Source organism: Perognathus longimembris, chromosome 2, assembly GCF_023159225.1.
Source record: "Perognathus longimembris pacificus isolate PPM17 chromosome 2, ASM2315922v1, whole genome shotgun sequence".
NCBI classification, from domain to species: Eukaryota; Metazoa; Chordata; class Mammalia; order Rodentia; family Heteromyidae; genus Perognathus; species Perognathus longimembris.
The window spans coordinates 8,326,641-8,351,961 of record NC_063162.1 but is presented as its reverse complement, the minus strand read 5'-3'; the positions used below and the strand labels follow the sequence as shown (position 1 = coordinate 8,351,961).

Genomic DNA, 25,321 nt, shown 5'->3' with positions numbered 1-25,321 from the left:
CTGAGTCCCTTGGTGTTCTGGGTCCAGGATGCTCCTGCTCTGTCGCATGTCCTTGGCGTCAGCCCTCGCCCTTCTCAGTGCTTACTGAGAAATGGAGGCTCAGCTCCTGTCTATTGAATTGGACTTTGTTCCAGTGGCATTTCTGGCATGCTGGGGCAGGATGGTAAGAACCTTGCATTATTTTTATCTAATTTGTACCAAAACCTGCATCCCAGTTCATCAGTGTAGGTTGTCTATATTCCTCTATCAGCTGTGAGAAGTTGAGCGCATTAAGGCCAGTAGTGGCACAGGATTTGAATTCTCAGGCCCCTCTTTCCTCTAAGCTGGACTGTATGCTTCCATCCAAGGTCACCCCAGAGCTTTGGTGACAGGTAGCCATGGGCACTGAGTGTGTTAGTATACCCACCTACACTGCACTCAGGACTTGCCATCTGAACTTTCAATTTATGCTTATTTGAATACTCATTCAATTTATACTTGTTTGTACGGAAAGGACTTTTGGTAATTTTCTCTCTTGTTATTATTTAGGCAGTATTTGGCAGTTGTCTTCAAAGATAAACCCTTGGAGTTATGGGATGTTAGGACTTGCACCCTTCTTAGAGAAATGTCCAAGAATTTTCCTGCAATAACTGCTCTGGTAAGTTTTGCTTAAGAATTAATTTTTTTTTTGTATGTGTTGGTACTGGGTCTTCAACTGAGGCTCTTGACTCTGGGTTGTTTTATTTTCATTGAAGGCTGGTACTCTACCACTTGAGCCTTACATCTACTTTTAGCTTTTTGCTGGTTAATTAAGACCTGAGTCTGACAGACTTTTCTGCTTGAGCTGCCTGTTTAACTAGGATCCTCAAATCTCAGCTTTCTCAGTAGCTAGGATTACAGTTGTGAGCCACTAGTGCCTAGTATAGAATTAATTTATTTAAATGTGTATGTATGTAGATGTTTTTAGTTATTTGAATTGACATCATTTCTGTGTGCTTTCTTTTTCTTTTTTTGGCCAGTCCTGGGCCTTGGACTCAGGGCCCGAGCACCGTCCCTGGCTTCTTCCCGCTCAAGGCTAGCACTCTGCCACTTGAGCCACAGCGCCGCTTCTGGCCGTTTTCTGTATATGTGGTGCTGGGGAATTGAACCTAGGGCCTCGTGTATCCGAGGCAGGCACTCTTGCCACTAGGCTATATCCCCAGCCCCTCTGTGTGCTTTCTTGCTAAAAATGTGTGTTCAGACAAGATGGTGTAAATAAGCGGAGTTCACTTTCATTTTCTCAGATAGCCAATCTAGTATTGCATTGGTACATTTCCATTAGGATTTCATTTTGATACTTTGAGGAACACAGTGAACAAGTTTATAAAAGAAGGAAGGTTGAAAGGTGGATACCCCATTCTTGAAAGTATGAGTAACTAGGAAGTGTGGGACCCTTGCTACCTGATGTTAAGAGAGACCACAAACCAATGCCATATTGACACAAGAACAGGAGGAAATGGAGCCACCTAATGAGGAGCTCCAAACCAGAGCCGTGAGCATGTAGCACTTAATGTACAGTAAAACAAATCACGGTGGACAGAAACACTGATTGATAGACAGTGTCGGGAAAGCTGTCCCGTCTTGTTGGAGAAACATACTGGATTCTTCCCCGATACCGTTTTCAGAAATGGGGTTAAAGACCTAAATTTTAAAAAGAGGGAAAAAAAAACCAAAAACATTTACTATAACTGAATTCAGAAGAGTGGTTTTATAACCTGGAGATGAGAGGATAGCAGAAGCTCAAAACAAGAGGAATAAAAATAACAAATCTGAAGAGATTAATACTTTCTTATTGATGAAGGATGTGATCATCAAAGTTAAGTTGGTTTTGGAAAAGAAACTTTTCAATGTCTGAAATCAGCCAGGAGCTCCTGCAGTCACCAGTGAATAAACACACTTCAGTAGGGAAAAAGTGGACAGGGTTTGTCAACATTTAATAAACGCAGAGAAACCTAAAATACCAACAGCATGTGTAAAAGCTCAGGCTCATTGGGCATAGTAGCTCGCACCCGTAGTCCAGATGTTGGGAGACAGGGAATGGAAGGATTGTGATTTAAGGCCAGACAAGTGGAGGAGGGTGCTGCATATTTGTGATACCAACTACTCAGGACGCTGTAGGTGAGAGGATCACAGTCAGGCCAGCCCTATGCAAGACACTAGCTGAAAAATAACTGAAGCCAACATGGCTCAAGTGATAGAGCACCTACCTAGCGAGTCCAGGGCCCTGGTTTAAACAACTAGTGGGTACCCTTGTGGTGTGCTATAGATCCTGCAGAAACAAGGAGAGAACTCAGATACCTTAGACACAAAACCATAATAAGATGACACATAAGTCAGTAGTATTTATATAACTTAGGAATGCATGCATAAGCCAACTACGGTGAGAATGCGTGTAATCCCAGCACCCAGGAGGTTAGTGGAAGAAAAGCGTGAGTTTGAGGCCTACCTGAGCTTTGTAGTGAGTTCTGGCTACCCCAGGCTATGTAGTGAGATTCTTAGAAAGCAAAAGAAAATAAAATCTTAGAAATACATACATATGAACTATCTACAAGGATATTGGATGAGACTCACTGGAACAGGTGGAACCATAGAATAAGTAAATGAAGTGAGCAGGGTTGGGTGTACCCCTGCCTGATGTCAGGCTCTAACTCACTGTGTGCAGGCAAGGGGGCCGGGGGACCCAGGAGATACTGTAATTGAGTTCACTGTTTTCATTTTGTAAATGAGAAAGCATAGGAACTTTCTCTTGGAGGATTGCTGATACGCTTTTTCCCTTGAGCAGAGCAGCTTGCATGCAGGGGTAAGTGGCACCGGGCAGTGGCGAGTGTGCCAGCTGTTCCCAAAGGTGCTGTGGCACAAGAAAGCCTGCCACTTGTGGGTGTGTCTGCCTGTGCCTCACAGGAGTGGTCTCCATCTCACAACTTGAAGAGCCTAAGAAAGAAACAGCTGGCCACCCGAGAGGCCATGGCGCGCCAGACTGTGGTCTCGGACGCGGAGCTGAGCATCGCTGAGTCGTCTGTGATCAGGTAGTGTGCTGTGGCTTGTGCTACTAGTGTGCTGTGGCTTGTGCTACACCAGCACATTGTGTTGCACAATGTGAAGTTCCAGTATTGTGGCTTCAAGCTGAGAAGTGCCATCCGCAGGATTGGAGGTGGGGGGGGGGTGTGCGGTAAGCAGCAGACTCGGCTTTTGAGCACACCTGGTTTCATACGGAGGCCTATCCGGACACTAAGAGGTAAGGATTGCTTTGTTGTGCAGTGCTGTCAGTGACGTGCAGTGCTGTCCACCCACCAGCATCCATGGCTGAGTGTGACGGTTCCAGCACCTTTCCGCCCCGTTACCCCCAGCTTCTACACCTCCGATGAGTGCAGATAACCCTGGAGATGAGAGACGGCACCATGTGTTGGGAATTCTGGGTCGAGTGCCACCCCGACGACACCAAGTATACAAAGACAGGCCCCTGCTCCCCTCTCCTGTGGAGTTCTGCAGCAGCAGTGCTCGTGCTCAGTTCACATGGCTGCTTTTCCTTGGGCCAGTAAACTTTGTATTTAGGAGTGATGTATGTTTTTCCATTACTAGCTGGGCAGGATGAGTTTCGGACATTTTTTAGGTAGTTTTGGACTTTCTGTCAATGGATCTGTAGTGTGGGCAACTGAGTTATAGGCATTACCCCCAGAAAAAGAGGATGTCTTCATCTTGTTTCCCTCTGTCCCATAGCTTGTTGCAGGAGGCAGAAAGTAAATCTGAACTCAGCCAGAGCATCTCTGCTCGCGAGCATTTTGTCTTTACGGATAACGATGGCCAAGTCTATCATCTCACGGTGGAAGGAAACTCTGTGAAAGACAGCGCTCGGATTCCACCCGACGTAAGTCTGATTCCAGTCAGATCTCCATTAGGAGTTTCTGTCCTGGAGTTTGTTGCCTGTATCCAGGCATAGTTACATTGAAAAGCTCTAGAAAAACTTACCAATAAGTGCGATGTAAGGAGACATTAGCACTGATGGAACTGACTTCCTAGTGCTAGAGAATAACAAGGATTTTGGTTAAACATTTACCAGTGTTGCTCGCGTTTATTGCCATGAAAATCCAGGAGGAATGACCTCCATTTTATTTCTAAGGAAGCCAGAGGAGAATAAGTAACTTTCCCTGGGTTGCTGGCTTAGCAGTGTGGTTGAGGGGTGTTTGGGACTCAGCTCTAACTTCTGTGTCATCTTGTTTCCATCTCCTTTGTTTCCCTGAGAGATGGGATTTAGAGTCCAGGACTGTTCAGAGTCATTGTAATCTGCTAGAAGTTGTACTGTGGTCTGTGTCCTCCTTAAAGTTTTATATCAATAATTGGTGTCCGTATACATGCTGCAGGCTGTTTTTAATAGATAATGAAATGTTAACCTATGCAGACTCCTAGAATTGTTAAATAGAGATGAAGAGATTTTTAAAATGTGTGTTTGAAATTGCCATCTAAAATGAAATGTTCTAGTAGAAGGCTAACCCTTGTGTAGGTGGCCCAGGGTCTCCTGGGGTTGCAGGGGGGAGGCTGGTGCCCTGCAAGTAGGTCCGTGTCCAGCACGGTGCGTTCGTGTGGCAGCAGTGAGTTTAATGTAGGCTCGTGTGAGAGGCCTGTGCTCTTTCTCATAGGATCCCAGTGACTAAGGCCTTCACCTTTCTAATGTGCTAGCACTTACAGGAGCGCTTCACGAGCTTGACTTTGTAAATGAGAAATCCAAGATTAAATAACAGGATAGATAAACACCAGCAAGTCCTCTGCCAGTGTAAGTGGTAAAGCTCCGACTCTGCCCCGGCTGCTGAGATTCCTGATGCTTTGGCAGGACTGGGCTAGATTTCAGTGTAATCAACAGCACTTCCTTAGCATTGTATACTGCAGAACTCCCTGGAATTCATACTGCCAGTGTCCTTCAGAAACCTTATCTTTCACCTTCATTATGCCAGAAGCTCCCAAAAGACACCAGTAAAGCTCTGGTAGTTTTTTTCGGTTGAAAACTTGCTGCACAATTAATCTTGAAACTGAATGTCCCCTGGAATTCATTTTTGTTTTTTAGCAGTGAGAGATGAGGTACAGCGAATTCTCTGAACTTTCCATTGTTCTTTTCTTTCTTCTTTTAGATTTCTTTTTTCTGATTTATTCCTAAAATTCAACCCTTCTCCACAAATCTAGCTCCAATAACAATGTTTAGCAAATTGAAATCTTCTCTTCAGAGTTAAAATTGATATGCTGTGTAGCTTTCAGTGTCTGTATTTTATAATCTGATATCATTCATACTAAACTGAAAACCTTTATAATTAAGCTTAATTAAAACATCTTCATTATATCATCATGGTCATCGAACAAAAATATTCCTCTGTTCCGATGGCCTACCATTTGGCCTACCATTGATGGCCTACCGTTGATGTCTGTCGTTTTATTTTCTAGGGAAGCATGGGCAGTATTACCTGTATTGCTTGGAAAGGGGATACGTTGGTGCTTGGAGATATGGATGGAAATTTAAACTTTTGGGATTTAAAAGGCAGAGTATCCAGGTATGAGCAAGAATGAACTCTGAAAAGAGAAGTACCCTGTTGATTATGGCTCCATTGGAAGCTTTTGTCTTGTATGCAAGACCCATAAACATGGCCAAGCTTGGCCACAGCTTGGCTCCTTGGTCCCTTGTTACCTGAACTCGGGAGGAAGGGCCCTGAGCCAAGCTCCGGGTCCCTCACAGTAGGCCCCTGTTGGAGGGGGCCCACACAGGCGCCCCGGACAGTGTTCTAGCACACGTTAAAGAGCAGGTTCTTGTCTCAGATGCAGCCCCCACCATACAATGTAAGCAGCTCTCCCATCATCAGACCATACCAGGAATGGAGCCAGGGACACACTAGATACAGCTACATCCGTGCACCTCATGTGCATGTATTTTGTGTGCTTATCCTCAGAGGAATACCCACACACCGAAGCTGGGTGAGGAAGATTCGCTTTGCCCCTGGCAAAGGAAACCAGAAATTGATAGCAATGTACAACGATGGTGCCGAAGTTTGGGACACTAAAGAGGTAAGACACTGAGAAGACAAAACAGATGCTGCTGTCAGCACCAGAGCTGGTTTTGTTTCCCCCTTTTTTCCTAAGTTAGAAAAAGGAAACCATGAGGTAGAGAGGTCAAATTTCTTAAAACTTGTTATTTTTGTCAGTGGCTCTCACCTGTATTCCTAAATAATCAAGAAGCTGAGATCTGAGGATCATGGCTTGAAGCCAGTCTGGGCAGGAAAGCCCAGCCTCTTATCTCCAGTTAAGCACCACAAAACTCAGAAGCAGAGCTGTGGCTTACATGGTAGAGTGCTAGCCTTGAGCAAGACAGCTCAGAGGGAGCGCCTAGGCCTTGAGTTCAAGCCCAGGACCAACACACAAAACAACTGGTCTATAGATTTTTGCTTTTTAGGGCTGACAGCATGGCTTAAATGGTAAAGCAGTGGCCTATAAACATGAAGCCCTAAATCCACATCCCAGTACCAATAAAACAAAAACCAAGAAGGATTGCTTTTATAATACTTCTATTTAACTGACTGATATTTTCATTGATCTTGTAATTATGACCTTTAAAATATGGTCTACATACGCAGATAGGTTGGTTGGCAAAGATAGATTGTAGACGTGCTCTGGGCACTGTCTTCTTTGATTGTTACTTCACCATGTTAAACATGGTTCTTTTCGATGCATCCTTCCAGGTTCAGATGGTAAGCAGTTTAAGGAGTGGGAAAAATGTGACCTTCCGGGTATTGGACGTGGACTGGTGCACGTCAGATAAAGTGATCTTGGCCTCAGACGATGGCTGCATCAGGATCCTGGAGATGTCTATGAAGTCTACGTGCTTCAGAATGGATGAGCAGGAGTTAACGGGTAAGGTTACCCCCACTCTTCCTGAGTGGGTGTTTGGAGCTAGTGCTGCCGGCCCTACAATGCTACTTCCAGGCCGAGCTGCTGCCCTTTCATTCCAGCCTTATACAGTGAACTTTTGACTTTGGGCACGCAGCTTTTGTTCATCTTTGCAAGGTTCTTGTGGAGGGAATGGTGATTGATTCTAGTTGAGGCGGGACTATTCCCCCAGCTTACCTTTGGTGTACCAGCCCAGGCTGTATGATTTATAAAAAAATCCTCAAGAGACTCATGTAGTCATTTTATGGGAATCACCTGTCCCTTTATAGAGTCAGAAGTTGGCCCTTTGAGAGACAGTGAGGTGTTGAACCCTGCCCTGACTCTGGATGTTCCTGCTCTAAGCGCTGCTAGTTGGGCAGGTTGCCTGTGACTTAGGTGGTGTGGGCTTTGGCTTTTATCACCGCCCACTAGCGTTGGGTACCAACGCTTGTGACTCCGCAGAGGTCTGCCGTCAGAGGCAGCGAGCTGTGCCTGGCCTGACCTGGGCCGGACCTGGCCTGGGGAGTGCGGCCTCTGCAGGATGGCGAGTGAGGGCTCCCCCGGGGAAAGGCCAGCCGAGGGGCTCGCCCCAAAGCCAGGTGACCTGGGAGGCCGAGGGAACTGTGGGGTGATTTGCTCTTAATTCAGGTCTTAGTTCTAGGTGAAGAAGTATAGGAATGTAGTCTGAATGTTTAAAAAGCTTTTCTTTCACTGTATTTAAAAGTTGAATCATAAAAGTCCAAACCCATAGTAACTTATTCTTAAACTCAGTACAGAATCTAAGTTTCAAAGTAACCCATGTTTAACATCTCACCAGAACACTCATCCCACAGCCGATTAGATCGCATTTTCCTAGTAATCATGCTTAGAGAAGTAAAAGATGCAATTGATTTTATCTCAGCTGATATATTAAAAATTCAGCATTTCAGTGTATAATCAGTATTAATAATTATGAATGAAGTTTTTACCTCTTAATACTTAGTCTTCAAAATCTAGTAGGCATTTTACATTTATTACAAAGTAAATCACTTATCTTCTCAGTTCAGGGGACAGATTTTCAATGGAAATGCTTTTAGTTGTATTCAGATTTTTTTTTTAAATTTCACTTGAAAAAGAAGTTACGTATTCAAATTATTCCAAACATACTTGAAAACTACTTAATGACTGAATTGGGTATCAGATTTTTTATTTATTTATTTTTATTTTATTTTTTTGGCCAGTCCTGGCCTCGGACTCAGGGCCTGAGCACTATCCCTGGCTTCTTTTTGCTCAAGGCCAGCACTCTGCCACTTGAGCCACAGCGCCCCTTCTGGCCATTTTCCATATATGTGGTGCTGGGGAATCGAACTGAGAGCTTCATGTGTAGGAGGCAAGCACTCTTGCCACTAGGCCATATTCCCAGTCCCCAGATTTTGTATTTAAATAAAATAAACATTCACTCCCTTCTTTGTACTAGCTGCTTTTCAGGGGTTTAGTAGCCAGTAGTGGCTTTGTGTTAATAGCATAGTCTGCAGTCTGTATGAATCACTTAAGTAAGACAGCACCATTGAAAGACTCAGGCCACTTTAAGAACTGTATCTGAGCCAGGTGCTGGTGGCTCACTCCTGTAATCCGAGCTACACAGGAGGCTCAGATCTGGGGACTGCCGTGTGAATCCAACCTGGCCAGGAAGGTCCATGAGACTCTTAACCAGAAAATTGGAAGTGGTGCTGTGGCTCAGAGTGGTAGAGCGCTATCCTTTAGCAAAAAAAAAAAAAGCTCAGGGACAATGCCCAGGCCTTAAGTTCAAGCTCCATGACCAAGAAAAAAGAAAAAACGAACTACCTCTGTTCAAGGGTCATAGAAGAGAGGTCCTGCAGGAGCTGGTGGACTGTGAGGCTGTGTTGCGGGAACCTCGGGTGCTGGGCATGTTGAACCAAGGGCGGGAGTTCTGAGGAGGCACGGCACAGCTGCTGGGACTGGGCTTTGGTCTCCTCCGTGTCCATGCAGGCATGTTGCAAGGCAGACAGCTCTGCTTCCAGGAGTGCTGACTGAGCCAACCACAGGCTGTGGATGACACAGCACCCTGAGTTGACAAGCATGCTTGGAAGGCCAACATTCAAATCAGAGGCCACCCACCCCTTCAGTACTTGAGGCCGTGGGCCATGTTTAAAGTCTCAGAAAAGCAAAAACATGGAGTGGTACAAGTGATGCAAATCAAATTGTTTTAAGTTCAATTGGTATCTGTAAGGCCGTTACTATTCAAGAAGTACTAGAGTTTTATGTCACATGAGATACTTAAACTTTAAAAAGAGGAAAGAGAACGTATTCATCAGACCTGAATATAGAGAGCCTCTCTGCTCTTCACCCGTTTCCCACGTGGGCACGACCTCCCCCCCCACGGTACCTGGCTGCGCTCCCCAGCGGTGGCCTGGAGGTGGTCTCCAGCCAGAGCTCCTGCCAGAGGAATGAAAGCTCCTGTCTTTGTCGTCCAGAGCCCGTGTGGTGCCCGTACGTGCTCGCCCCCAGGGCCGCCCTCGCCCTGAAGGCCTTCTTACTGCACCAGCCGTGGAACGGGACGTACTCCTTGGACATTTCTCACATGTGAGTGATTGCACTTTTGTTTTCCTCCTGCATTTTACTGGAGGTTGAAAGGCACCTTGAAAATTGGCCACAGCCTGTTCCTGAGCTTAAAACAAATGGACCCTAAACACGAATCCGAGAAAAGCAGCTGCTCCCAGGGTCCCTCCTCAGCCGCTAGTGTTCCCTAGACCTTGGTGGAAATTGGAGGTCAGGCAGCATGGAGTTGCGAGTCGGTAAGCTTTCCCCAGGTGCGTGGGGAGCTTCAGGATGAGGGCTGCCGGAAGCCAGGGAGACTCCGGCCTTCTACAAATGTGATGAGATGTTTATTTCCTCAGAACTGCCTACTTAGAGAAACGAATGGCCGTTCTGCTGGGCAGAATCTGCAAATTCCAGTACTCAAAGTAGATTCTGAATTAAAAGAATGAGAAACCTGGTTTTTAGATCCTGCTAGTAAATTTCCCTGGTCTCTTAGAAGCCAAAGAGACTTTTTTTTTTAATGCATTTCTTTATTTTGACTCTGAAGGTAAGGCAGTTGGGAATGATGATTGGTGGGATCCTGGCATATCATTGTTACATTGGTCTGTAGCCAGCTTTTGAACCAAACTACAAAGAGGTTATTTCTTTACTGAAACAATGTTTTTCTGGCAAGAAGTAGGTATAAATGAAAAAGTAATTAACTCATTCCGAATCTTCTCTGTACAGTGATTATCCAGAAAATGAAGAAATAAAGAACCTCCTTCAAGAGCAGTTGAATTCATTGTCTAAGTAAGTACTCTATTTTATTAAAAACAAAGACTGTGAGGAAGATACACACATTGTCTTTACAAAGTCAAAATAATTCGTCTTAAAAGCACTAATGGCCCAAAGAGAAGCCATTGTAGTCACAGGAGTTTGTTTCCCTTCACAGTACTTGTCCTATTGGAAAATCATCTACTTGACAGTTGTAGGGACGTCCTGTTTACAGTGACTGGGCTACTCTGATCTGTGCTCTAAGTGTGTCCCTGTGCTTCAGCGCCCCTGCCGTCCCTTCCCCGGGAAGCCCTGGGCTGGAGAGCACACGAGGGAGGGTTCTCCATCTCCTCCCCTCTCCCAGGCTGAGCTCTACAGCAGGCGCTGCGTGCCTGTGGCTCTGGTGTCATCATTAATACGTTCCTTTAAGCCAAGGGCATTGGGAATAAGATAAAGGAAGGAGAAAAGTATGACTCTACATGGAGTTGGTAAAATATAACACATTTTTGCAATCCAGAGTACACCACCTGCAATCATAATACCTAACAAATTAAGCATAACAGCATGATGAAAAGTTCAGCATAATTACTGTTTTCTGTTAATCCAAAGATTTATATTCAAATGTGAAACCATTGACTTAGAGAATATCTTCCACTGACTTGTGAATATTCTACATATTCTACATTTATCCATCTTAGAAACACCAATATACACAGACTAGCCATTCTTCCTTAAATATCTTACTTTAGAAATGTTTTGAGAGTTGTGAATGCCATCTTTTTTTAAAGTATACACTGTTCTTAGGATTACCAAAATAACGTAACCAGCCCTGGCATCCTTGCTCCTGTAGTCAGGTCACTGGGGTACTTGAGAAGCAGGGGTGAGCCCCACACGCAGCCACCTGCTGGGTTCTGCTCATCGATGCCCAGTGCACCCCCAGTCCCTCCGCTTTTCTAATGCTGGGGCATACACAACCAAGTCGCTCGGCTTTTGTAAGTTCTGCAGCTGTACTTTTTGAGTGAGATCTTCCCTTTCAAGAATGTATTGGATATCTTGCTTTAGTGTTTAATTCAGAATGTTCATTTTACCTCTGTCTGGATTTCTGTCCACAGCGACATAAAGAAACTCTTGCTTGATCCAGAATTCTCTCTTCTGCAGAGGTGCCTGCTTGTTTCAAGGTAACACTGTGGAAGTATGTTGTAAGAGATGGGGAATTGAAGCTAACTTCTTTCTCTTATTAAGGGTTTATACCACTTAGGATCAAACTCTCCTACATCTTAGAAAACGAGTTTCTTCTTTCGATTTGACTTTCAAGTAATCTTAAGAATAGTAATACAGGGGCTGGGGATATGGCCTAGTGGCAAGAGTGCCTGCCTCGGATACACGAGGCCCTAGGTTCAATTCCCCAGCACCACATATACGGAAAACGGCCAGAAGCGGCGCTGTGGCTCAAGTGGCAGAGTGCTAGCCTTGAGCGGGAAGAAGCCAGGGACAGTGCTCAGGCCCTGAGTCCAAGGCCCAGGACTGGCGCAAAAAAATAAAAATAAAAAAAAATAGTAATACAAATAATGGGAACATCAGGTTATATTTCAAACATGAGATCTGGTATTGAAAGGACTTTCCCCCATAGCAGCTCTGTAAACTATGTTGTGAAATACCAGATAAAGCAGTATATAGTTAGAGCCATTAAATCACATTTAAAATCCTAACCTATGCTTTTCTCACTGGACTGCAGAGCTCTCATTTAGAAGAAAGACATTTCTTGCCATTCTCCAGAGAATAAACAGCAAATTACTTTTGCCCATTCTCTAGCCCACTTATCCCAGAGGCCCTTCTTCCTCCTGTGGAGCTGCTGCCTGAATCACGTGCCAATGGCAAACAAGCTAGCTAATGGATCTTGACAGAGCGAGGCTGTTGGGGTCTGCAGAGCAGTATCCCTGGAAACCAGTAATCAGGCTGGAGAACTTGCCACTTCCCCCTTTCCCTGGTGTCAGGCCCTGCACAAGTGTCCCCATGCACCGTGAGGTGCCCATACTGTGGCCAGTGCTTGAGGCCACTGTGACGCTGGCCGCGAGGGTGGTGGTGACTGTGTCTCAATCCCCCAGGCTGTATGGCGATGAGTCGGAGCTGCACTTCTGGACAGTGGCGGCCCACTACCTGCACAGTCTGTCCCAGGCCAAGTTGGGGAGCACAGCGGAGACTAAGGAAGCCGCTCCTCGGGACAAGTTGAACAACCCACTGGACATATGCTACGACATCCTCTGTGAAAACGCCTACTTCCAGGTGTGCTTCCATGGCTTTGCGGGTGTTATCAATATCATTCCTGTCTACTTCCAGGTGTGCTGCCATGGCTTTGCGGGTATTATCAATATCATTCCTGTCTACTTCCAGGTGTGCTGCCATGGCTTTGCGGGTATTATCAATAGCATTCCTGTCTACTTCCAGGTGTGCTGCCATGGCTTTGCGGGTATTATCAATAGCATTCCTGTCTACTTCCAGGTGTGCTGCCATGGCTTTGCGGGTATTATCAATAGCATTCCTGTCTACTTCTAGCTGTGCTGGTGTGGCTTTTCAGGTTTTGTCACCATTATTCTTGAATTTCCAAGTGTCTTCAACTCCATAGACTTTCCAGCCTAAGTTAAAGTCCCTATCAAAGCAAAAAGAGTCTTCTGGCACATTCGAGTAAGAAATGTCTGACTCGGGACTTGAAAAGATCACAAGCACTGTTTTGTTTTAATAAATAGACATTATATACTTATTTTTTCAATTAAGATTTCTGAACATAGAAGGTTCATTTTAATTCTCTCACTGAACTTTTCTACAAATGTGTTTTTTTTAAGTTGGTTTAAGTTTGCTATTTAAAGCCTAAAAGTAGTTTATTTTATTTTTTTAATTTAGTTATTTTTGATTCTTGGTTTTTTATTTGGGGACAGAGAGCCCAGGCTGGCCTGGACTCAGTCTCCTGCCCAGCCGCCCGAGTGCTGGGATTACAGTGTGTACTACCATGCCCAGCCTGGGAGCTTCATAGGCTAATCTCCAGCAGAAGGCTTGGGTGCACAGAGGACTTTCTCATTCGTTCTTCTAAGTGTCCATTTCTGTAAGCAGGCAAAGACATATATAAATGAGAGTATGCCTCAGCATGCTTTCTTCTGATGTTTGTGTGAAATTTGAGTTTCTATAAAGTTAACTAGTGAATTCTAAAGTCACAATAATGTTTCCTAAGATGACTTTATTAAATATAATCAAGTTTAAATAGTTCAAAAGTCTTACAATTCAGACTTAATTTTCCTTTGTGTTTTTTCCTTACTACAGAAATTTCAGCTGGAAAGGGTTAATCTACAGGAAGTAAAACGGTCAACTTACGATCACACCAGGAAATGTACTGACCAGCTCTTACTCTTGGGTCAAGTATGTCAGTGTTTGTGCTTCTCTTTATGCTTCATAGAATTGCTGGTTCGCATCTCATAAAGCATCATTATGTACACACAGATATCTGTATGTGTGCATATCTGCATATTGATGTGTGTATGTATCTACACACACATGTTTCATATGTGGTAGAGTTTCTCTCGAGTGTATGTACTTCTTGTACAGGCAGGCTTTCTTTAAAAATAATACCACTAGATTATTTTCAGCTCATCCAAGTAAGATGTACTGTTAATGTGTTTAGGAGTGGGCATTTTGCTTTGAGACCTACCAGAAGCCAGCTCTAAGGCTTTCGTAATGTCTGATGAAGGCCAGGTATTCATCTGGTTTCGCTTCTTTTGTGTTGGATGTGTTGAGCACTGTACACCGACCTGTTCACGGGCCAGGATTGATGTTGTCCTCGGAGAAGAGGTGGAGGACTCTGGGTTAAGTGTTATATATGCGAATAAAGCATTCGGCCATGTGTCTTTGAAAATGACTGTCTTTCTGAAGCTGTACACTTTGGTGTTATGCAGTATGAATTTTAAGAGGTTATGTTGCAGGGAAATGTTTTCCTCATTACAAGACTGTTTCTCTTACCAGACAGACAGAGCTGTGCAGTTGCTGTTGGAAACAAGTGCAGATAACCAGCATTATTACTGCGACTCTCTGAAAGCCTGTCTGGTCACCACTGTCACCTCCTCAGGCCCCTCTCAGAGCACCATCAAGCTGGTGGCAACTAACATGATTGCTAACGGCAAGCTGGCAGGTAAGGCACGCCGAGTGGCAGCGCACAGTGGTGTTAACGACTGAGGATACATCGTCTTTCCTTTTTATGTATGCTGAAGGAAAAAAAAACAGAAACAAATATTGCTAGCTTTTGTAAGATGATAATCATTTAGATCTAAACCAGAACCTTTGGTAAGCATGAAAGGGATGCTCTTGATTGTGAAGACAGTAGGTATACATTGGACAGGCCTGAGCAATTGAGAGCAGTAAAGCCCGTGAGTAAGGGAGGTGTCCCTCGCCTGTGTATGCACAGGACTGTGCTTCCTACGCTGCTTACTTGAATGCTAACACTATAGAGCTCTCTTTTCAAATCTAAGTCCACAACATCTCCTTTGTGTACAGATTGAGTGTCCTTATCTGAAATGCTGAGCCCAGAAGTGTTTAAGATTTGGGAATATTTGTGTGTGCATATAATGAGGCAGGTATTAGGAGTGGAACCCAAGCTTGAACATGCGACTCATTGTTTCGCATATATCTGACACACTGAGCCTGCAGTAGCTTCAGTAATTTTGTGCATATAACAAGGTTTCCTGATGTGGAATTTATTATTATATTATTATAATGTTCCTGTGATGTATTTTATTTATTATATTGGTGCTCAGAGTCTCAGAGCTTTTGGATTTTGGGATAAGGATGCTCGCCCAGTGTAAAATGCCCAAGACTAAGTAGAGTCGCATGGTGACTTTTCTTTTTAATGAGTTGTCAGCGAGTGCTGCTGTGGCATGTGATGGGCTTCTGTCTTCCAGAGGGAGTTCAGCTGCTCTGCCTGATTGACAAGGCCGCGGACGCCTGCCGCTACCTGCAGACCTACGGCGAGTGGAGCCGGGCAGCCTGGCTTGCAAAGGTGCACGATGCGCTCAGATGGTCGGCAGCATTTGGGATACAAAGATCAGTCTTGAACTCTGGTCCGTGATTTGGGATGCATTCTTGGGCTTGCAAAACTGCTTTGTAAATATTTTCTTGCAGCGTGCCTCCTCCTTCCTGTTCTTTGAATATGAGTTACATTTCTTCCAATGGGAAATGGAGCTTGCATTGGTAGTAATTAAGTAAAAGCAGCTGCCTGCTCTCAGCTACAGCCTGCTCAGCCTGCAGCCCAGGGGCACTACCGTGCCCCTAGTCCTGCAGGCCCAGGTCCTCCCCACTCGCGGTAATGGCTGCCTCCAGGTTGTGGTGTCCATGTTTGTCTAGGAGGGACAGCCCTCTCTTTCCGTCTTAGCATGCAGGATGATTTTGTTGGTGACACTGGCGTCTTTCTCAGGTCCGATTAAATCCTGAAGAGTGTGCAGATGTTCTCAAGCGCTGGGTTGACCACCTCTGTTCCCCACAAGTGAATCAGAAGTCCAAGGCCCTCCTGGTCCTTCTCTCTCTGGGCTGCTTCTCCAGCGTAGCAGAGACACTCCACAGGTATACCCATGCCGTGGGCTTCTTCACACGGGCTGCTCAGGATCGCAGTGGAGGGTCACGCGGGCCGCTCAGGATCGCAGTGGAGGGTCACGCGGGCTGCTCAGGATCGCAGTGGAGGGTCACGCGGGCCGCTCAGGATCGCAGTGGAGGGTCACGCGGGCCGCTCAGGATCGCAGTGGAGGGTCACGCGGGCCGCTCGGGATCACAGTGGAGGGTCACGTGGGCCGCTCGGGATCGCAGGTGTGGGGGTCACGCGGGCTGCTCAGGATTGCAGGTGTGGGGACTGTGAGTGGAAGGTCACACGGGCTGCTCAGGACAGGTGTGGGGGTCACACGAGCTGCTCAGGATCGCAGGTGTGGGGGTCACACGGGCTGCTCAGGATCGCAGGTATGGGGCTCACGCGGGCTGCTCAGGATTGCAGGGCACTCTGGGCAGGCTGTAGTGGAAGGTAGTACCAGTAGGCAGTGAGTGGAGAAGTGTGTGTCTCACTAGGGGCTGGGAGCTGTCTGTATTTATAATTCTTCCTTTGGCCCAGGAGTCTTGGTATTTTTGCCTGCTAGGCTAAGCCTAACAGGTACTTAATTTTAAATGAATAGAAAAATCTTCAGAGAACTGGGGAAGATCAGCGTTGAGAAGGATAGCCAGGGGAAACCCAGAGGGGACTAAGACAGGGTACAAATACAAAGTAAGGCCAGGTGGGAGGGATTTCCTCTCTGAACAGCTCAGAGGGGAACGCATCCCTCCTGATGGGATGGTGATGTAACGGATAGTTTATGAGATCTGGACGGTGGGTGCGTGGTCATTGCCATGGCTCTGGAGACGCCTGTGACTGTAGCTACTCGCCGGTGTTCTGAAGTATGGTCTGTCAGCCTGGGCTTCGAGCGGGGTGCTGGTGGGACTCAGAACTCGCACCCCTCCAGGGAAGTGTGAACATCCTCCGACGTAAACACCCCCTTGGGTGCGTCTCCCTGCCAGGACAGGAGTCACAAAGGGTAACTCTCACCTTCTCTTGAGCAGCATGAGGTACTTCGACAGAGCGGCCTTGTTTGTGGAAGCCTGCCTGCAGTGCGGTGCCTTTGAGGTCAGCGAGGACACAGATATCCTTTGTAAGGATGTTTTTACACCGAATAGCACGAATGGGTTTGGATTCCCTTCTAATAGATGAGCTGCCTGGGCCCATGTTCTGATTCTCCAAGGCCAGCAGGGAGGAACAAGCAGGGAACAGGGGAGTTTGGGGCAGGAACCACACTGCTGGCAGTTCTGTGTGCTGGAATAGAGGGGAGTCCAGGGGATGGGAACGGCAGGGGCCCCCTTTCCACTGTGTGTGTGTGAACATAAAGGGAAGGCGAAGGACTCCCACTTTAGAAAGGCCTAACAGCATGTACTTCAAAACAGGACATTGCGTGGAGTAAAGTATATATTTATCTGGAAAATGCAGAGAACTCCCACTGCGCTAGAGGGACAACCCGATACAAACAGGCCAGCGCACCCACAGACGCCCCATGTTTCTGGCTGTCCCTCAAATCTCTTTGTTTTCTTTGATAGGAATGAGCTTGAAAATGTAGCCCCTATCTCTTGTGTTTGCATGGCCCTCCTTTTTCTCATTGCACTTTTTCTTGTCCTCCTACACTTGGCCTCATTTCTACATGTCAGATCTTTCATTCCAAGAAAATGTGTTTGTTTGTTTGTTTTTATGCCAGGCATTGGTGGCTAGCGCCTGTAATCCTAGCTACTCAGGAGGCTGAGGTTTGAGGATCATGGTTCAAAACCAGCCTAGGCAGAAAAGTCAGTAGGACTCGTATCTCTAATTAACCACCAGAAACCCAGAGGCAGCAAGCACTATGGCTCAAAGTGGTAGAGCCCTAGCCTTGAGCTGAAGCGCTCAGGGACTGCGTCCAGGCCCAGACTTCATGCCCCATGACCGACAAAAGAAAAAATGCTTTTTAAAGCTGAAACTAAACTGAAGCTTGTGCTTAAACTCAGGACCATACATCTAGTTACTTGTGGCTTTGATTGGCTCATTGAGGATGTCAGAACATGGCAGAGGAACTGTCAAATCCTAGTGCACAGATAGGTGGTGTCCCAGCCTCTCAGAGCCGATCCGGAGCCACGCTGAGCCAGTTGCTCTTGGGTCAGCTTCCTGTTCCCGGTCCTCAGTTGAGGGTAGGTGGTGGAGGAGGGTGCAGGTATGGATACCACCTCCCCCACAAAGGGGACCTGCACAGCGCCCCTGGCGCTCCTGCTCCCTGTGGCGCAGTCAGGCCCATCCCCCGCCCTCGCCAGCTTGTGAGGAGGATCAGCTGCCATTCCTGCTCGTCTTTTCCTTAATCGGGGAGCACAGAGACTCATCACTGCCGTATACGCAGATTACGCCCGGAGCCTGAAGAACCTTGGTTTTAAGCAGGGAGCGGTTCTTTTCGCTTCAAAAGCTGGAGCGGCCGGCAGAGACTTGTTGGACGAGCTTGCGTTGCACAATGTCGAGCTGACGGAGGAGTGACGGGCTGTGTGCTGGGGCTGCGGACGCGGTGGAAGTGCAGAGGGATGTGGAAGGCAGGGTCCTCGTGGGCTGTCCACCCCCTGCCAAGGCCGTGTGTGCACAGCACCGTGGGCATTCGGTATTCCCGAGACAGGTGGAGCTCCGTGACATTTTATGCCCTGGGAGAGAGAGTTTTAAGATCCCCGGAAATACTTTCTAACTTTTTCTTTCAAGAGATTGAATTAATCTTCTTACTGGCTAAATGCAAAGCGTTTGATAATTCTACAGTAGTGGACGCTCATGAGACCAATTTTCACGTACATGATGTTATATACAATCACTCAAGATACAAACAAGACAGAAGTATTTAAGTGAGCCCACCAGAGCGGCTTTCATTGTCTTACCATGGTTGACTCCTTCGTTCAGACACTCACTGAACTTTGTAATTTTAGGCTCGTGGGCTCGTGGGAAGGTTCAGCTTTGTGTCCAGTGTCAGGATGTGTGGGTGGCCTATGGCATTTAGAATTTCACTCCTGTGATGCATTCCAATAACCTCCGGCAGAAAATCTTTTTTGTCCTTGAACTTTCTGTCTTTGTGTTCTTCCAATGGCTGAAATCTATGAGATGTAACTGTCATAAATTATTGATGAGAATTTAAATGTTTCTATCCACAAAAAAATCATCTAAATATAAAGGTAACTCCCCCAGGAGCTCGCTGGTTGTGGAGGTTTGGAGTTGTTTTGAGCCGGGGTCCGGTTGCCCGCGCCGGCCTCGGCCTCTCGGGTGGCGGGATTGCAGATGCGCTTCTCCAGCAAGGCCTTCGTAGTCGCTGCTCTGTACCGAGGCCAGGCGGTGACTGACTGCAGGAGCCACCCAGCCGCTCAGCCTCCACAGTCAGCACGGAGCCCAACCGACTCCCACCCGGCCACGGCTGCCCCCAATGGCTCAGTGGCAACCTGGCCTACCTTCAGCTCTTCGCAAGGCAAAGACACTTCTCCATCCCTTGCTGGGCCTGCATAGTGGCCTTGCACTCACAAGGAGGCATCGCTTTTAGATCGACATACTCTTTCCAGCCTTAGGAGCCAGCCAGTCTGCCCCTTTCTGCCAAAAACATGGGAATGGCCTGCTTTGGAATGCTCCTTCCCAGGCAGGCACACAGTGCTGAACGAGACCCCAGGCTTCATGCTTGGTCCTCTCCTGGATTCCCTACTGCTCCTTTCTCGGCCTCAGCAGGACACATTAGAACTTTTAAAGGCCATGAGTATCACTCCAGGTTACAAGGCCGTGGGGGTGTCAGTCCAGGTGACAAGGCCGCGGGTGTCATTCCAGGTGACAAGGCCGTGGGTGTCACTCCAGGTGACAAGGCCACAGGTGTCATTCCAGGTGACAAGGCCGTGGGTGTCACTCCAGGTGACAAGGCTGCAGGTGTCATTCCAGGTGACAAGGCCGTGGGTGTCACTCCAGGTGACAAGGCCGCAGGTGTCATTCCAGGTGACAAGGCCGTGGGTGTCACTCCAGGTGACAAGGCCGCAGGTGTCATTCCAGGTGACAAGGCCATGAGTGTCATTCCAGTTGACAAGGCCCGCGGGTACCACTCCAGGTGACAAGGCCGTGGGTGTCACTCCAGGTGACAAGGCCGCGGGTACCACTCCAGGTGACAAGGCCCGCGGGTACCACTCCAGGTGACAAGGCCGTGGGTGTCACTCCAGGTGACAAGGCCTGCGGGTACCACTCCAGGTGACTGCTTTCAGATGGATGTGACTTAGCCATCGTCCAGGCAGCGTGTCCACTATAACTGCACTGCACACGGGCAGCTCACACCACACACCGTTGTTTCTCAGAGCCCCGGAGGCTTTCGCCACGTTCAAGGTGCCTGTACATGGGCTTCCTGGCTCAGGGCCGTGGCCTTTCTGTGCACACACCTGTGTTCCCCAGGGCCCTGGTCCTCTGTGCAGGTCCAACTTCCATCCTGATCTGCACTCCACGTGCTGCACCCCCTCCCCCCCCCACCACCACCAAGCCCAGCAAGCAAGGAGCCAGAGAACATTTTATTCCAGAGTAGTACATCTTGAAAGTTAAATTGGTATGTTCTGAGGCCAGGAGGTACTGCCTCGTGGAGACGGGGAAGGACCCTCACTGCGGAGGTCTGTTGGTGTTATAGGCTTTATTTTAATGTTTTTTTTCTGTGCCAGTCCTGGAGCTTGAACTCGGGTCCTGAGCACTCTCCTTGAGCTATTTTGCTTCACTTCCAGATTGTTTTTTTAATCCCACAGACTTTTCCTGCTGCACTGCCTTTGAACTGAGATTCACATCTCAGCCCTCTGAGTAGCCGGGATTATAGGAGTGAGCCACCAGCACCTGGTTGGAGCCTTTGTTTTTAACTTTCTGAGACAGAAGATAGAGGGGAGCTTCATGGGCAGGTAGGACTATGCCACAGGAAGCAGAATTTTCTAGAAAGGTCTTGTCTACAGATATTTTGTTTCAGGCACGTATATATAGCAGGACTACCCCATCCCATACCGCCTCCTCTAGCACACGTGCAGGATGTTTCCTTGAAGCACACTTCCCAGAACATGGAATGTCTGGGTGACTGTCTAACAGCATGTGCCCACAGGACACAGTGTGCTTTCAAGAAAGAAAAATGAGGGGTTATCACTGTTGGCGGCAATCTGTTGGCAGATAGGAAGTTAGGAGGTGGAGTATTTCTGTTCTGTGCGGTGTGTGAATCCTGGAGTCTGGAAGGCGGGGAGGGGGGACGGGGGGGGGGGGACTGGAGGAGAATGAGCTGCCAGGACCTTTCCCTACCCTGCGGCCTGCTGGTTCTGCCCGTGGGTTCCCTCCACGGCTCTGCAGGTGCCCCCTTCCCGTCCTGCCTTCTGCCTGCCCTACTTCTTCATGCTCGGTGTGTGCTTCGGGGTGACAGTCTCCTGGGGTGCACAGGGATGTTTTTCTGGGCATCTGATGCCGTTCCAAGCAGGGGATAGAGCAGTGAGTTTCTAAGGCGTCCAGCCTTGTGGCAGCAGTGACCTGGGGGTGTCCCCTCAGTCCTTCCACGCCTCGCCACTTCCTGGAACACCTGCTCGGCGTGGCCACACCGCCGCCGGGCCCTTTCCCTTCGTGCTCGCTCGGACTGCCTTCTCATCCTCTGTGTGCTTTGATCCTTCCAGTGCCATCCAGCCAGACTTGCTTCTCATTCCAAGCACTCAGCCATGTATACAGTGGTGTCACTTCTGCTACTCAGTTCAGTCTGCCATCGTGTTTGTGGTTTGCCCAATGTGTTATGCCCCCTTTCCCTTCTTTCTCATCTTTTGAGTTAGTATTTTCATTATTGCAGTTCTCCTTTCTCTGTTGTTGTTTAGTGTTGCTCTTAGATCCTTTTTCTGTCCATTTAGTTATTCCCTGTGCCGTTACATCATGTGCCCTTTTGACTTATTAAAGACAAGTATACATGGGTTGTTTTACGTATTTTCAGAGCAACAAAAGGAGCTTAGAACCTTCTAAATCTATCCCTCTTCAGACACGTGATTGTTACCATGCATTTTAATTCTCTGTGTAGCTCAGGTCCCGCCTGGAATGTGTTCTTCTCCTGGGCAGTCAGTATCCATTTAAAGTGGCTCAGATCTGCGCCCACGGCTTGGCGGCCCCGGCCGCGCACGTCCTTGCTTTGGGCACACTGCTCCCCTCTGCCGCTCCCCTCTGCCCGAAGCGCAATTCTCTTTGGTCCACAGCTACAAGTCATACGTTCTCTCAGCTTTTCTTGCCTTCACTGCCTTTGTTTTGCTTTCCTTTCTTAAACGTGGAGTGTTTTCAAGCTCATAGAAGAAGGGAAAATAATGTAGTAGCCCTCCCAACTCCTCACCACCCAGCCCTGAACCATCTCAACCCTAACATTTTGTTCAGTGCAGTTATTTTTGTTCTGTGCTTCAGAGATATTCCACCCACTGTCTTCCAGTGTCTACTAGTTCTGCGGAGAAGTCAGGAGCCAGTCCAGTTCATTGATGCTTCTTTGAATATGCCTGGGAAGTGTTTACGTGTTTAAGTTAGACGGTGAGAATTGCTCGTAGGAGGAGCTACGTGCGCCTTTTGCAGGCAGCGGGAGTGGATGATGCATTAGCAACCCCATCCACGACTGAGTGGCTGAGATCTTGTCCCCCTCTGGTGCCCCCTGATATTTCAAGGGCAACTTTTGTCCTCCGTGTTGGTTCTCGCCCACTCGGTCACCACTTTTTCAACCTAAGCAAACACATCTGGCCCCTTGAGGAGCTAAGACTCCTGAAGCCCTTGTACTCATCTTCCGGTTCTAGGCTGCAGCCTGCTGCTCTCGGTCTCCCACAGGCTCCACCTCTACTGGTGACCAGAGCGACCGACACACAGTCTAACAGGGAACTTGGTGGTGGCCAGTGGTGTTGCAGCCAACAGTTTTCTCCCCCATCCCTCCATGTGTTTGTGATTATGTATGTTTTTAAATAAAGCCGTACAGTAGTGCTCTTATTTTTGGCGAGGTGAGTGCCGTTGGTTGGCTAGCTCCTGAGATACAATAAGGGGTCAGCCTTCCCTTCCCCAGGCTTCTGAATCTGAGGACGCAACCAACCACAGATGGAAAAGTATTTGAAAGTGACACAGGGCTTGAAATGCAGAGCAGTGACAGAGCACTTGGTCGCAGTGAAAGGCAGTGGTAGAGCAAGGACCCAGGGTTCATCGTCAGCATTGCAAAATTATACTGTTGCTTGATGTGAACTGTGTAGTCCGGCCCACCACGGTGGGGTCTTTGCTGAGCGTGCCAGGACTTTGCTGGATTGATGTCCTCTAAACCACTGTGCACACATTGACATTGTGTCAGGATTGGAGATGGTTTAGAGGACACAGAAAGATGTGCGTTAGTCACCTGCAAGTCCTCTTCTGTTTATTTAGATAAGGATGATGAGCATGGACTGCGTGGTGTGCATCTTGGATTTGGGGAGGGGCTGGGGAACCCAAGAGCCCGTGAGCTCCTTCGCTTACGTTGCCTGATTAGGGTCTGGGCTCGGCCCAGGTGGCCCCGAATGTGTCCATTGATAGATAATTTGATCTGATGGCTCCAGAGCAAGGCAGAAAGTCACATGCCAGCGGCGGGGCTGGGACACAGGCAGGGTGCAGGGCTACCGCTCTGGGAGGACAGGCAGTGGAGCCTCTCAGCTCTAGCTGGCTTCTAGCAGAAAAAAAAAAAGCACAGCAGGACAGTGATCTGGCCCCAAGTATCAGGCCTTTTGATCTTTCAAAAAGAGATGGAAGTTCAAAGAACCATGTGATATATTTCATTTTTTTAAAAAATATTGGCTTGACTAGAAAGAGCCTAATGTAAGCCAAACAAAATACATCTCTGCGCCAAACTCAGCTCATGCTTGGTCAGTCTGTGACCTTCCTCTTCTCCGCGCCTGCGCTGACACATGTCCGAACCTGGAGCACCTGGGGTCCCCGGGCTGGGGCCCACCCCGGCCCCACGCCGGTCACCTGACCTCGTCATCTGAGCTGCGCGCGCCATTTATTTTTCAAAAAGGTTCTATGGCAGCCTTGCTCTGGGACCCTGCTGAACTCGGGGTGATTGCTTCGGGCGGCCAGGGCTGTGCTTCTCCTGCTTGTCTTTCCATGTGGTCCTCGGTGGTGCTCTGTGGTGCTCTGTGGTCCTCGGTGGTGCTCTGTGGTGCTTGGTGGTGCTCTGTGGTCCTTGTGGTGCTCGGTGGTGCTCTGTGGTCCTTGGTGGTGCTCTTTGGTCCTCGGTGGTCCTCCGTGGTCCTCAGTGGTGCTCCGCGGTCCTCCGTGGTGCTCTGTGGTACTCTGTGGTCCTCCGTGGTCCTCGGTGGTGCTCTGTGGTCCTTGGTGGTGCTCTTTGGTCCTCGGTGGTGCTCTGTGGTCCTCGGTGGTCCTCGGTGGGGCTCTGTGGTCCTCGGTGGTGCTCTGTGTTCCTTGGTGGTGCTCTTTGGTCCTCAGTGGTCCTCCGTGGTCCTCGGTGGTGCTCTGTGGTCCTCCGTGGTGCTCGGTGGTGCTCTGTGGTCCTCAGTGGTGCTCCGTGGCACTCTGTGGTCCTCCATGGTGCTCGGTGGTCCTCGGTAGTGCTCCGTGATCCTTGGTGGTCCTCGGTGGTGCTCTGTGGTCCTCCGTGGTGCTCGGTGGTGCTCTGTGGTCCTCAGTGGTGCTCTGTGGCACTCTGTGGTCCTCCGTGGTGCTCGGTGGTCCTCGGTAGTGCTCCGTGATCCTTGGTGGTCCTCAGTGGTGCTCCGTGGTCCTCCGTGGTGCTCCGTGGTGCTCTGTGGTGCTCCGTGGTGCTCTGTGGTCCTCGGTGGTGCTCTGTGGCACTCTGTGGTCCTCCGTGGTGCTCGGTGGTCCTCAGTAGTGCTCCGTGATCCTTGGTGGTCCTCGGTGGTGCTCTGTGGTCCCCTGTGGCCAAGAGGACCATCTTCCCAGCAAGATGTCTGCAGATGTCCCCGCTGCTCTCCGCACGCACCCCAGACGGGAAAGGCCACAGCCACCCACCCCGCGGGCGGCCTTCCCTCCTTGCTGGCTGGACCGCGAGCTTTCCTCCATCCTCATCTTCTCTGGGCTCTGGGGAGAATCGTTACGCAAGCATCTGGGAAGGGAGGCGCGCACAGGGCATTGTGTAGGTCCCCGGGCCCCTGGGACTGTCCCCTCTTCCAGCTCCCCCCCCACCCCATCCTACCCCCTGCGAGCCCCCGCCCACCCTTGACAAGGCCATACCCATCCCAGGGAGCCCACCCACCTCCTGTCCCGGGGTCACCATGGCACCATCCCCCCTCTTCTGAGCCTAGCAGTAGGGTTGCGGCTCGTCCAGGACAGGTGGCCGGTACGAGACCGCACGTGTACCGCATCGCGTCCGCTCCTAACGCGCCTGCAGAGAGCCCGGTGGGCAGCGTGATGGCCGCCCGGCCCCTGCCCCCTCCCGGGCTGCAGCGGACACGCCTTCAGCGTGGACACCGCACACGGATCCCCGCTTTCCACACGGGTTCCATCTGTGCAGGGGCTGCTGCACCCCCTTCCTTCTCC

At 48.7% G+C, this 25,321-nt stretch overlaps 1 protein-coding gene across 1 annotated transcript in view; it reads left to right on the top strand.

Annotated features, from left to right (window-relative positions):
• Nucleotides 1-18,993, top strand: part of Wdr11 (WD repeat domain 11) — a 44,525-nt gene extending 25,532 nt beyond the window's left edge. The window contains exons 14-29 of the mRNA XM_048338111.1: nt 529-637; nt 2,920-3,044; nt 3,736-3,883; nt 5,446-5,552; nt 5,946-6,060; nt 6,732-6,903; nt 9,393-9,501; nt 10,183-10,245; nt 11,322-11,387; nt 12,315-12,492; nt 13,522-13,617; nt 14,218-14,383; nt 15,150-15,247; nt 15,662-15,807; nt 16,825-16,904; nt 18,147-18,993. Coding sequence (XP_048194068.1) covers nt 529-637; nt 2,920-3,044; nt 3,736-3,883; nt 5,446-5,552; nt 5,946-6,060; nt 6,732-6,903; nt 9,393-9,501; nt 10,183-10,245; nt 11,322-11,387; nt 12,315-12,492; nt 13,522-13,617; nt 14,218-14,383; nt 15,150-15,247; nt 15,662-15,807; nt 16,825-16,904; nt 18,147-18,304 — 1,936 coding nt within the window. The 3' untranslated portion in view covers nt 18,305-18,993. The remainder of the gene's footprint in view (nt 1-528; nt 638-2,919; nt 3,045-3,735; nt 3,884-5,445; nt 5,553-5,945; nt 6,061-6,731; nt 6,904-9,392; nt 9,502-10,182; nt 10,246-11,321; nt 11,388-12,314; nt 12,493-13,521; nt 13,618-14,217; nt 14,384-15,149; nt 15,248-15,661; nt 15,808-16,824; nt 16,905-18,146) is intronic.
• Nucleotides 18,994-25,321: the final 6,328 nt, after the last annotated feature.